Source organism: Cryptomeria japonica, chromosome 4 (assembly GCF_030272615.1).
Source record: "Cryptomeria japonica chromosome 4, Sugi_1.0, whole genome shotgun sequence".
Taxonomy (NCBI): Eukaryota; Viridiplantae; Streptophyta; class Pinopsida; order Cupressales; family Cupressaceae; genus Cryptomeria; species Cryptomeria japonica.
Window position 1 is genome coordinate 44,467,858 of NC_081408.1, and position 14,741 is coordinate 44,482,598.

At 36.6% G+C, this 14,741-nt stretch overlaps 1 protein-coding gene across 1 annotated transcript; it reads left to right on the plus strand.

The window, feature by feature from the left end:
* The first annotated feature begins 9,037 nt into the window (after nucleotides 1-9,037).
* LOC131057676 (F-box/FBD/LRR-repeat protein At1g13570-like) lies at nucleotides 9,038-9,949 on the plus strand. The gene has a single exon (XM_057991826.2). The coding sequence runs from the start codon at nucleotides 9,038-9,040 to the stop codon at nucleotides 9,947-9,949; it is 912 nt and encodes a 303-aa protein (XP_057847809.1).
* The last annotated feature ends 4,792 nt before the right edge of the window (nucleotides 9,950-14,741 follow it).

A 14,741-nucleotide genomic window follows, 5' to 3' on the forward strand; every position in this document is an offset into this window, starting at 1 on the left:
AAGTATGTGTTGAGTTGACATGTGTATATCGATGAGACACTTTAGATGTTTCATTGATCAAATAAGGTGATGTGTCCAATGATGTGGATAACCCAATGTAGGTAGAGTGTCCACAAGGTTTGATAGCATGTCAGATGAGGTGGTGTGTGGAAATGTCACAGTCAAAAGGCAAGAAGGTCATCAGTATATCGATGAGACATCCTATGTATTATCAATCACTTGAGCAAGTGTGCATGTAAGAGACTGTTGCAAGGTGTGCGCCCTTGGTCTCCTTGTGTTGTGTAGTGCAACACTTGGGTTTGTGACATGGCTTAATTGCCTCATGTGGATTCTATAAGTCTAGTTGTTGTATCGGGCATTAACAAGTCGATCTTTTTGTGCAACAACAATCGTACTTCTAATAAATGGTATCAGAGATTGGGTCATAGGTTCAAACCCCCTCGCTTGCACTGGGGGGATTGTTGCAAGGTGTGCGCCCTTGGTCTCCTTGTGTTGTGCAGTGTAGCGCTTGGGTTTGTGATATGGCTTAACCACCTCCTATAGATTCTATAAGTCTAGTGGTTTTTTTGAGCTTTAATAGGTTGATCTTTTGGTGCAACGACAACCGTACTTCTGATAGAGACTTGTGGATTGCCATCAACATGACATCGATATGTCGATAAGACATCTTGTATGTCTTATTGATTAGTCAATGTCTAGAATGTGACCATCTCCATTGAGAAGACTTGGGTATATCAATAAGACATGTTTTGTGTCTCACAGATCATCAAAAGTTGTATGCTCACAAGGGACTTGTGGACTTTGTTAGGGTTTCAAGCAGAACCGAAGCAAATATGAACTAACAATTATATGCAAATTTAAATACAAAAGATAAAGAAATAAAACAGGACACAGATAACACAGAGATTTAACGTGGTTCACCCAGAATGGGTTACGTCCACCATACACAGCCGTCCAATCTTTCTTATTATCTAGCAAAATAGTACATCAACCTTACAATGCCTTAAGCATCCCAGCCGCTTATAACATGCGTTTTTAGGGAAACAAACAAAGTCGGCCTTTTTTAGGGTTTTACTACAATGTCGGTTTTCATCAATAAAAAATGACAAAAAAAAATTTCTCAGTGGCTGCCGCCCCCGAACCCTGGCGAGGATACATGCTGAGTGTACAGTACTTTGTTGATTAGTTGCCACATTTCAACAATCTCCCACTTGGAGACTGATCAGGCTCCACACCGAACAATCTCCCACTTGGAGACTGATACTACACGACACCACTGTACATGTAACATCCGCTAGATAAAACACTAGGACTTGACTGGTATAAATTCCAAAATTATCAATCAAGAAGACCAACAGAAACTGATGAAGAAATCAGCTTCTCCTGTGGAACTGCCTTTGTTAACATATCGGCAGGATTCTCACTTGTGTGAATCTTCTCAAGCCGTAACTGACCCTCCTCCAAAATAGTCTAGATGAAGTGGTACCTGAGCTGAATGTGCTTTGTCCTTGAATGAAAAGCAGAGTTCTTCGCAAGATGAATGGCACTCTGACTATCAGTATACAATGGGCTATCCTCTTGTGTCTGACCCAATTCCTTCAGAAAACATTGCAACCAAATCATCTCTTTGCTAGCTTTTGTAGCAGCAACATACTCAGCTTCAGTGGTTGAAAGTGCAACAACCTTTTGCAGCCTAGAAATCCAACTGATTGCAGTTCCCCCTATAGTAAAAACATACCCTATAGTACTCCTCCGTGAGTCAATATCACCCGCCAGATCAGAGTCAACAAATCCACTTAGAGCAGCATTAGATCCTTTGAAACATAATGCCTTCGTAGTAGTTCCTTTCAAATACCGAAGAATCCATTTCACAGCATTCCAATGTTCCATACCCAGATTACTCATAAACCTGCTCACAACTCTCACTGCATGTGCAATATCTGGCCTTGTGCATACCATTGCATACATTAGACTGCCAACAGCTGATGAATACGGGATGTTAGACATTTTATTAACCTCTTCCTGTGCCTTTGGGCACATCTCCTTAGTCAATTTGAAACTAGCCAAAGGTGTACTAACTGCTTTTGCATCCTGCATGATAAATCTTTTCAACACCTTCTTTATATACTCACTTTGGGACAAATTCAAGGTTCTATTTTTCCTGTCCCGTGTAATCCTCATACCGAGAATTTGCTTAGCTGCACCCAAATCCTTCATAGCAAATGACCTGGCTAATTTCTGTTTAAGATCATTTATATGTTGCATGTTAGACCCAGCAACAAGCATGTCATCAACATAAAGCAACAAGATAATATAACTGCCATTATCAAATCTCTTAAAATATACACAATGATCAGAATGACATCTATGATAACCGTGTTCAGCCATGAAACTATCAAATTTTAAATACCATTGTCGGGGTGCTTGCTTTAGGCCATACAGACTTTTCTTCAACCTGCACACCAAGTTCTCCTTACCTTTGACCTCATATCCCTGTGGTTGCAATATGTAAATTTCCTCCTCCAAATCTCCATGGAGAAAAGCTGTTTTGACATCTAATTGTTCAAGATGTAATTCATCTGCAGCCACAAGACTAAGTACAGTTCTAATTGAAGTCATTTTTACAACTGGAGAAAATATTTCATCATAATCTATACCCTTTTTCTGTGCAAAACCTTTTACCACAAGTCTGGCCTTATATCTTTTCTGACCTCCTTCCTCCTCCTTCAGTCGATAAACCCATTTGTTAGGCAAGACTCTTTTTTCTGCAGGTAAAGGGACTAAGTCCCAAGTCTTATTTTTCATCAAGGAGTCCATCTCCTCTTTCATGCCTAGTTGCCACTGTTGTTTGGCATCCACCTGCATTGCTTCTTCATATTCTTCTCGTTCACCAGAATCCGTTAATAAAATAGAATACAAAGAAGGAGAAAATCTTTCAGGGGGTCTACTTGTTCTCGTAGAACGTTTAGCACTTGCAGGAGTTTGTGGGACAATCTATTGTTGCTGAGCATCAGGTACCTGTGGCATTTCATTTTCAGGAATCTCATCCAACACCACATATTCTTGTTTGTCATGTTCATGCTTCTTTTCCTGCATCTGTTCTTTATACATAACCTTCTCATTGAATATAACATCTCTACTTCTAATTATTTTCTTATTTTCAAAATCCCATAACCGATAGCCATATTCATCTATCCCATATCCAATGAAGGTACATTTTTGAGATTTAGCATCAAGCTTGGTTCTGTTTTCTTTATCAACATGGACAAAAGCTTCGCAACCAAAAGTTTTTAGAAAAGAATAATTTACCTTTTTACCAGTCCATGCCTCCTCTGGAATACCACCATCCAAAGGGGTTGAAGGTCCTCTATTTATCAAATAGACAGCAGTATGTACAACATGTGCCCAAAAATGTAAGGGCAATCCAACATGCAATCTCATGCTCCTCGCACATTCCATGATGGTCCTATTCATTCTCTCTGACACACCATTTTCCTATGGAGTTCCTGGAACTGTCTTCTGCTTTCGAATCCCATTTAAGGAACAATAATCTTCAAATGCTTTGCTGCAATACTCACCTCCATTATCTGATCTGAGACACTTCAACTTTTTTCCTGTCTCATTCTCAACCAAAGCTTTCCATTTCTTAAAAGTTTCAAAAACATCTGATTTTTGTTTTAGGAAATATACCCATGTTTTTCTGGTTGAGTCATCAATAAAAATAACATAATAAAAAGAGCCACCAAGAGATGATACCTGAGCCGGTCCCCATACATCTGAATGTACAAGCTCTAACTTCTCACTCTTCTTCTCTTTCCCAACCTTGAGAAATCTGACTCTTTTTTGTTTACCATAAACACAGTTTTCACAGAACTCTAAATCAATCTTCTTTAGTCCTGGCAATAGATTTTTGAAGTGAAGGATTTTCATCCCTTTCTCACTCATGTGCCCAAGCCTATGGTGCCACATTATCAAATCTGTTCTTGCAACATTTATTGTTGTTGTCCCTGCAGTAACTTTATCTGTAGCAGCTAAGGTAGAGTAAGTGTTACCAGTACACAGATATAATGTGCCTACCTTCACACCTTTAGCTACTACTAATGATCATTTAGTGACCTTCCACATACTGTCTGAGAAGGTAACTATGCAACCTTCACTACCTAGTTGCCCTGCAGAAATTAAATTTCTTCTTAAATTAGGAACATGTCTTACCTCCTGCAGAAACCAGTCATTACCATTCTGCAACTTGATCTTTGTCTTTCCTTTTCCAATAATTTGACAGGGCTCATCATCACCCAAATATACCTGTCCAAAATCACCTGGAACATAATCTAGAAAATATTTTCTATGGGGTGTAGCATGAAATGAAGCCCCAGAATCTATTACCCAGGAATCATTAACATTATCCAAACATAAGATTAAAGCATCTTGTAAAGTATTACTTGCAATATTAGTTTCCTTACTGTCATTTTCATTTTTGTTTCCTTCTTTGTTTTTCCGAGACCAACAGTCTTTCTTTAGATGACCAGGCTTTCTGCAGTACCAGCAATCTTTCTTTCCTCTAGATTGAGAGCGTCCTTTCTTTGACTTCCCTCGTGACTTCTCATTCCCAAGGCCTTTTCCTCTTTCCTTTGATCTTCCTCTATTCTCCACATTCAAAACACTACCTGATGATGTTGGAGTCTCACCTGTGCTTTTCCTTCGCATTTCCTTGCTTAGGATAACACCAACAATATCATCAAATACCAAAGTATTTTTACCAAAGACAAAGTTACTTACAGCCATAACCAAGCTATTCCAGCTTTCTGGCAAAGAACATAAAATCAAGAGAGCCCTAACCTCTTTTGCAAAGGTAATTTTTACCGAAGACAATTGACTGGTAATTGTATTAAATTCATTTAAGTGCTCCGCTACAGATCCTCCCTCACTCATTTTCAAAGTAAACAAATGCTTCATAAGAAATACCTTATTCGAAGCCGAGGGTTTCTCATACAACTTAGCCAATGTTGCCATCAAATCTACAGTTGTTTTTGCTTCTGTTATATTGAATGCTACAGACGACGCAAGGCACAATCAAATGGATCCCAGTGCCTTTCTATCTAAAATGTCCCACTCTTCATCTGATATTGTGGTCGGTTTCTTTGCCTTTCCTTCCAATGGCTGCTACAAATCCTTTTAATACAGGTAATCCTCCATCTGCATTTTCCATAACTGATAATTCTGGCCGTTAAACTTTTCGACCTTGAATTTGGAATCCTCTATTGCTCCCACTCAAATCTGAAAGTCCTGCCAATTTACAGAAAACCTCGCTCTGATACCAATTGTTAGGGTTTCAAGCAGAACTGAAGCAAATATGAACTAACAATTATATGCAGATTTAAATACAAAAGATAAAGAAATAAAACAGGACACAGATAACACAGAGATTTAACGTGGTTCACCCAGAATGGGTTACGTCCACCATACACAGCCGTCCAATCTTTCTTATTATCCAGCAAAATAGTACATCAACCTTACAATGCCTTAAGCATCCCAGCCGCTTATAACATGCATTTTTAGGGCAACAAACAAAGTCGGCGAGGATATGTGCTGAGTGTACAGTACTTTGCTGATCAGTCGCCACATTTCAACAGACTTCCATTAGAGTGACATTGGTGTGTCAAAGAGATTGGTTTTATATCACACTAATCACATGAAGAGCATTTGATAGGTGAGGTGTTGAAAAGACTTGGGTATGTTTATGAGACATCTTGTGTGTCTCTCTGATAATTCGATGTAGATGTAACAATGTTCTTTCATGGAAAAGTTGAAAATTGAGTGTGTATGTTCATTAGTGAGACTTGGGGTCATCAGTGAGAGTTGTGAGATGTCTCCATGATAGTCTGATAGGAATATTGACCAAGCTGAACTACAGACGTGTTAAGCATGGTGTTGTTAAGAATTAAAATTGACGTAAAAGTTGTTTTTCAAATAGATTTTCTTTTGGTCTTTTCGAGCATTGGATGAAGGGGCTTTGCATGGCACATAGAGAATTTTTTTATATATCCCCGCTTGTTGCCTTTCCCATAAAATGGATTATTGAATGAATATCTACATGCAAAAAGTACAGGTAAAACTAATAAAAATGGTAGTTGGATGTATGATTGAATATTAACACAAAGATTTGAAACAAAAGAGGGAAATGATACATTTAATGTTGGCGGCTAATAGTCTGCAAGGTAGCTAGAAGATCGAATCTTTTTGTGGCTTGAGAAAAGTAATTTCTCAAGGATGGAGGGAGATTATTGAAGAAGGTAGATACTATCATTATGATTGATGGTAGAATGCACTAGAGGTAGTGAGAGTGAGTTAGAACTGTTTCTGTGGGAGTAAGTGTTTGGGTGTGTGTTTGAAGTGAAGAAAGCTCTGTAAAAGAGTTGCTAAAGATTGAAAAGAAGAATGCATGATGATCAGATGTGGAGACAAATGAAAAAGGATGTATGAAGACATAAAGAGATAATATCTGAAGGTAGTTAAGAGAAGAGACAAAGAGTTTGAAGTAGTAGATGTAGAGAACACAAATATATTCCCAAGTGCAAAACATTAGAGAAGTTACAAAATATCATTTGTAACAAGGTACTTTAACCATAACTGAAATTCATCTTCATTGTATCTCATCTAAGTGGGAACTTACAATAGGGGTTGTAGGTCCTTTGGGTTGGTGACAATTAAAACCAGGGGTTTGTGTTCCTTTGGGTTGGTTCCCAGAAGTTTGTAATTAAAGACATCTTCATTGTGAAGATGGATTAGAGTAGTAGACTCTAGAAGCTATTTTGACTAATTTTTTTCCCCACGGAGGGTTTTCCTCATATATGTTGTGTTATGTACGTGCATGTGTATTTAACATCTCTCTACATTGAAAATATTGATTTCTATTATTAGTAACTAGTTGTTTAGAAAGTTAAAATTTATATACCCACTAATTCAGCCCCCACTCAGTGGATTGTTTTTGTTCCTTCATAGCCCTCATTTTCTTATCAAATAGATTGCAAAATATAACTCGGACTAATAACAAGGTTTGATAAGATGTTTATGTCTATCTATATACGTGTATATATATGTATATTTTTATGTGTGTATCCATATATATGCATATACATGTGTATATACAACCAAAACAAAACTCACCCAAAGATATAAAGAACTTTCAATCTGCAACAAAAAAATATTTGTCATTCACTAAAGGTTCACAATACTGCTCCTTTAGAGAAATAAATTTTCCACTACACCACAATTTAATGGTTATTTGCTATAAAGATCAATGAAAGCCCACATAAACAAATAAAAAAATACACACACACACACACACACATGGGGAATCAACATGTCAACATGAATTTTATATACATGTAGATGTGTGTGTGTGTGTGTGTGTGTGTGTGTGTGTGTACCACAACTGTATCAACGCCCATATGCAGCTTGATGGGTTTTGAACGGATTTCTTATTGCACCACAATTTGATGCAGTTTAATGGTTAGTCTAGACAAATATATTTATTATATTCATTTCTATTCTAGCATTGATAAATAACATGTTTGGAAATGCGTGATTTTAAGGTTTTATGATTTCCTTTTTTTACTAAGTGTTTTTTTTCCTATCCCTGTTGCCTCCTTGTTATTTTCATCTGCAATTTTTATTTTTTTATGGTTTTGATACTTTAATAAGATTTTTTTGCATAGTCCTCTTAGCTCATTATCCAAGTAGATCTAATAGCCACTTTCACATTTAATTTTTATGTTTTTTTAATCCACCTGAACATATTTTAACAATTTCACTTCCTTTATTACACATAAATACATTTTACTACCCACATTCCAAACTTGCAAACATTAACAAATTTGCTTGCTAATTCCATCTATCCTCACCCTACCTCAACTCCTGAAACCACACACTATTCTTATCCCTCGTCAAAACAAAGGCAATTGCAGGATCCTATTTGCATTCTTCTCATAGTTTTAGCAATACAATATTTTATTGTTGTTCCCTTTATATTCTTTTTCTATTTTGTTTTGCGGGTTTTAATTCTATATTGTTTCAATATGTTGGCAAGATCTCTTTATATTCAACTAACTAAAATAAGCCGATAGTGTAAGATAGAGGTAAACTTTTGACATCTTGGAGTGCGCTATAGAGACCATTGAGTTCCGTATAACATTTATTTGAGCAACTTCAAAGCAATTCTTTTGGCAAATCCAGTTATTAGACGGCTGAGTTGTTGCCAGCTGGTGTGCGTGCCGTGTTAAACATAAACTCACCAGTCACCACACTTCTGTCCTTCAGAAGAATCTTTCTTTCTTAAAACCAGAACACAAGATGATCGTCCAGTACGCCAAAAGGCAGAGAATGAGTTAATGCATGCCACAAACATCGGCGTCGCAAGATAATTTGCCATTTTTAAATTCTGATGCGACCTGCCGTCAATTCAAACCAGGTTGTAACTTCAGTTCCAATACCTCAGTTAAACTTTTCGAACTTTGCGCAGATCAGCATTTATGAACGCTACTAAATGGAGTAATTCATTCCTACATCGTTTTAATGGCGTAGTTCATTCCTTTGTTGAAGAAAAGCCCACGGAGCCCTGCGCACACCAATTGTCACGACTAAATCAGGCCATTGCTTACTTAACTCATACCGTTTAATTAGTTAATCTCGACTTAAATGTATGAATTATCCGACGTCATTAGGACCTACATTAGGACCTACTTCATATTGGTCTTTATTTTTGGTAACTGTTGATAGTATTGTCCGACGTGATTTGAAGGATATGGTGGTTTCATGAATAGACGCCCTAATTGTCATCTTAAATCGTTTCATGCGACCTGCCGTAGTTCAAACCAAGTTGTCACTTATTTCTTAATCGTTGCACATCTAACCTGAGTTAACTTTTCAAACTTTACAAGATTAGAATAAATAGGACACTAATGAATGGCAGAATTCCTTTCTGCATGAAGGAAGCCCGGGAAGATACCCCTGGGCATTCATTTCTGTCCTCGAGGTAATGGCTCGAAGTAGGACGGGAATAAATGATTTACCAGATTCCTTACTGTGCCTGATACTGAGTAGAGTTCCTTTGGATCAGGCAATTCGTTGTTCTGTGATTTCTAAGAGATGGAGATTTCTTTGGAGGTACTTACCCAACCTAAGGTTTTCAGAGGAAATATTTTATTCATCAGCCCGCCTATTTGAAATCCAAAACATAATTGATGGTATTCTTAAGTGGCATTCTGTACCCCTTGAACTTTTCCAATTTTACGGATTAATCAGCTTCGTCGTTTCAAGGGCAAAGATAAATGAGTGGATTCACCATGCTGCTCTAAAAGATGTGAGAAAGATAAGTCTCCAGTTTCATAGAGAGGTTGAGGTTCCGAATTCTGTGTTTTTTTGCACCAAGCTCAGATATCTGTGTCTCAGGAATTTTCGTCTCGAAAACATGCCTGGCTCCTGTGGTGGCTTCGCCTGCCTCGAAACCCTCTATTTGCTCTACATTAAGCTGAATGACAAGACCCTCGAGCTAATGCTGCAATTATGTCCAGTTCTGAAAGTTTTAGTCGTCGGTAATTGTCATGGGGTTCAAAGAGTAAAAGTATGCTCTGGAAGTCTTATTTTTCTCCATCTTGATTTTCCATCCTCATCTAATGGAATCAGGGCAATCACAGCAAGTTGCCCGCGATTGGTGAGTCTTGCAATAAAAGTACCGTATCATGTGGAAAAGATGAAATTCGAGTTGCCAGCATGTTTACATTTGTCGACCACCGCTGCACAACTTGACCCGTTTACAACCCTGAAATCACTCAGGAAAATGACAATTTTAAGTGTGATTTACCAGGGCGATGTGAGCTGCTTACACAAATTTCCAGATTTGAACCAGATTTGCATCGACAACGCTAAGTATCGTGCGCGGCTAAGTTGATATTCTAATGTAGTTTACTTTACTGCAAATTCTATATTCCTACTTGATCCAAATAAGGCCTCCGCCCAGTTCTAATAGATTTGGAAAAAAACCAAAAAAAACCAACAACATTGTAGAATTGAAAAACTAGTTTGTATCATCCACATCATCGTTAGCTAAACAAAATTTTACAGATATAACAAAACTAAGAAGCGACAAATACAAACTAAAAATATGGATCACCAAAAATAAGAAGAAATTGTTTGCCAGGTTACTGAATTCCAAACCAATAAAAACATTCAGAAATCACTAGAACATGATACCCTACTGCTAGAGCAATGATAAATCTATTGATTCATTCAAAACATCAATACATAAGATAATAGAGATTCTTTACAGCATAACTGTTTCAATCTTCATATGAAAAGTCACATATGCAAATGAATATCAAATGAAAAACAATCTTCAACTGTAAGCTACGTGTTGCGGTATAATCCCAACTACCAACATTAAATTTAATATTACTTCTTTCTTACCATCCCACCATCAGTTGTCCTGTGCACTTTCTTCTTCTCCAGTCCTCTCATTCTGTCTTCTGAACCTTACAGTGCCTTCCTATTCAATCCACACAGAACAATTTTGAAACGTACAAACTTGCTTCATAATCTACTTCAAAGATATCTTATACAATCATTTAGTGTTTTTAATTTTGCTGCTGTCCTATGTTTTCTGGGCATATACGGATGGTAAGGGAGAGCATTTTTAATCTAATGTGTGAAAAATAGAGCAGAAGTGTTGCTGTTACAATAGCAAAGTAGCAATAGCGTTTCAAGTTAAGAAGAGAGTTTAAGTTTTATATTTTCTGTGTGGGTAATTAGTGAGCAGCAGTTTCTTTCATGGACCCAAACATTGTATTTATGTTGAAATATATATGAATACATAGCATTGTGAATGGATCATTATGTTGTCTTTGTTATTGCTTTGTTTTTTCTATTTGTTCTTGCCCTTTGCCTCTCTCCTCTATCTGGTATTAGAGCAGCAAGTTAGTGGTGCTCAAGATTTTCAAAAGTTTCGCAAGGAATTAAGAGGGTTCTAACAAGATATTTACTGTCAGCAATGGCAGCTCTACGTGAAGTGGGCAGAGGCATTAATGAAACAAACTGTATATTACGCAAGTGTACTGCTGTACATAAACTAAACATATATTTTTTATTGCTTGCAGAAATGGGTTACATCGCCTCTATTTATAGAAGTTTGCAGAGAATGATCTAGAATTACTGCCATAGGATCTTTCTAGATTTTTCATTCTTCTTTGTTGGCCATCCCTTCTGGACTCTTCTATCATCGCTTAGACTTGTTTGTTTATCAATGTTTCTAGACTGGGCATTAATTGTAGGTCGGTGGTGGTAACTGGTAGAAATTACCAGACTATTCTAACACTCCCCCCTAATTTCTACTAATTACATTGCTATTTACAATATTCAACTTTTCTCTTAAATATTCAAATTGTTCTTGTGCTAATGCCTTTGTGAATATGTCTGCCAATTGCTCTTCAGACCTACAATACTTCAAGTTGATTTCTCCATTATTAACCAATTCTCGAATGAAGTGGTACCTCGTGTGAATGTGCTTGCTTCTTTTGTGAAAGACATGATTTTTTGATAGTGCAATTGCTGACTTATTATCACAGTAGATTGTTGTTGACTCTTTTTGATCATGCTTTAAGTCCATCAAGATCCTTCACATCCATACTACTTGACAAGCCGCTGATGTTCTTGCTACATATTCTGCTTCTGCGGATGAAATAGTCACTATAGGTTGTTTCTTTGATGCTCATGCAAGAACTCCTGTTCCAAGATGAAATGCATAACCTGAAGTACTCTTTCGATCATCAATGCTCCCTACAAAATCGCTATATGTATATCCTGTCAATTCAAAATTATTTGTTGTGGATCCATACTGCTTGACAAGCCGCTGATGTTCTTGCTACATATTCTGCTTCTGCGGATGAAATTTCACTATAGGTTGTTTCTTTGATGCTCATGCAAGAACTCCTGTTCCAAGATGAAATGCATAACCTGAAGTACTCTTTCGATCATCAATGCTCCCTACAAAATCGCTATATGTATATCCTGTCAATTCAAAATTATTTGTTGTGGAGTACAATATCTCATAGTCTATTGTTCCTGCGATATACCTCAATATTTTCTTTCCAACTTGCCAATGCGAATTCTTAGGTGCATCCATAAATCTAGATATCAAACTGACTCCATACATAATATCTGGCCTAGTTGCAGTGAGATACATCAAGCTTCCAACAAGTCTTCTAAATATGGTTGACTCAATTTTGTACTCTTTATCTTCTTTGCTAAGCTTTGTCCCTGTTGCTATAGGAGTAGACGCTGGTTTGCAATTTATCATTCTAAACTTCTTCAATACATCCTTTGCATATTTTGTTTGACAAATGAAAATCCCTTTATTATTCTGTATAACTTCAATTCCAAGAAAATATCTCATTAATCCTAAATCTGTCATCTCAAATTCCTTTTTCATTTCTATTTTAAACTCATCAGTAGATAAACTTCCAGTAAAGATAAAATCATCAACATATTAACAAACAATTAGAATTTGACCTTGTTTGTTGTCCTTCGTGTATAGTGTAGGCTCACTGTTGCTTCTATTGAATCCATTATTCATCATGTATGTATCAATCCGATTGTACCATGCTCTAGGTGCTTGCTTTAGTCCATAGAGTGCCTTTTTCAACCTGTATACCTTATCTTCTTGCCCATTTTTCTCATATCTTGGTGGTTGTTGTACATAAACTTCTTCTATAAAACCATTTAAGAAAGCTAATTTGACATCCATTTGGTAAACCTTCCACTTGTTTTGAGCTACTATAGCTAATACCATTCTAATTGTATCAAGTCTTGCGATGGGTGCTAATGTTTCATTATAATCTACTCCATATTGTTGTGTAAATCCCTTGGCTACTAACCTTGCCTTGTGTTTTTCTATATCTCCATTTGCATTAAATTTGGTCTTGTAAACCCATTTTACTCCTATGCATTCTTTTCCCTTTGGCAAATCTACAAATTCCCATGTGTCATTCTTTTCTATTGATTCTATTTCTTCAATCATTGCTTTAACCCAACATTCTTCTTTAATTGCATCTTCAAAATATGTAGGATCATGAGCAAATAAAGCAAAGTTTGATTACAAATCTATTCCATCTCCTTGATCATAAATTTCTTGTAGACTTTTAGTTTTCTTACTTCTATTCCTTGATCTCAATGATGTAAGTGTAGGATTAGAGTCATTACTTACTTGTGAGTTAGGAGAGGAATGACTTGAAGATTCATCTTGTTCAAGATCCCTTGTTGAGTTTTCACCTTGTGGATTGCTTGACGAAGTTCCTTCTTGTTCATGCAATTGATCTTGTTCTTTTCCTTCCTCTTCATCATAAGGTATTGCTACAGTACCTGTGATTGCTTTGTCTATACTTCCATCCCAGGCTTCTTCTTCTTTAAAAACAACATCTCTACTAATGATAACCTTCCTAATGATGGGATTAAACAATTTATATGCTTTGGATTGTTCACAATAGCCAATAAAGATGCATTTCTCACCTCTATCATCCATCTTACGTCTTATTTCCTTAGGCACATGTGCAAATGCAACACATCCAAAAATTCTAAAATGAGATACACAATGAGACTTACCACTCCATGCTTGTTGTGGAACCTTGTTTTTCACACTTTTGGTTGGACTTCCGTTTAAGATATATACTGCACAAGCTACTGCTTCAGCCCAATATTCATTTGGTAAGTTCCTTCCCTTCAACATACTTCTTGCCATTTCCATTATTGTTTTATTCTTTCTTTCTGCAACACCATTTTGTTGAGGTGTGTAACTCATAGTGAATTGTTTCTTTATTCCATGATACTTGCAATAATCTAAGAACTCATTTGATTTGTATTCTCCACCTCTATCTGATCTCAATACCTTGATGGGTAGGCCTCTTTGCTTCTCAACCAATGCTCTAAACTCTTTGAATTTTCCAAATGCTTCTGATTTGTACTTAAGAAAATAAACCCATATTTTTCTACTAAAATCATCAATAAAAGTTAGAAAATAAATGCTCCCCCTAATGATGGTGTTTGCATTGGACCACATATATCCGTATGTACAATCTCTAGAGGTTTCCATGCTCTATATGACATCCTTTTTGGAAATTTATCTCTATGTTGTTTAGCCAAAATACAACTATTACATGAATTTAGTGGATCTTTAATTGGGGGTAATCCTTTTACCATTTTCTTTTGTTGTAATAAAGATAATCCTTTGAAGTGAAGATGACCATACCTCAAGTGCCATACACATGCTTGATCCAAACAAGTTGCCTTGAAATTCACTTCAGTTTCTCCAACCTTTTCACTCTTCATTCAAAGTGGGTACATCCTATTCCTTGTCATTTCAATCCTTGCAATTATCATGTTACTAGAAGATTTATCAAATACAGTACACACATTATTCTCAAAGATAACCTTATAACCTTTTTGAACAAGTTGACCCACACTTATGAGATTGTGTTTCAAACCCGATACATAATAAACATCAGGAATAGTCCTCTTACCAAAATTTGTCATCACATTTATTGCACATTTTCCCATTACTTCCACAGTGTCATTATTACCTGATTTCACTTCCGATTTAATTGAGCTATCCAAGTAATCAAATAAATCTCTATTTCCTGTCATGTGATTGCTACACCCGCTATCTAGAAACCAAGAATCACTTGGACTTTCTTGTG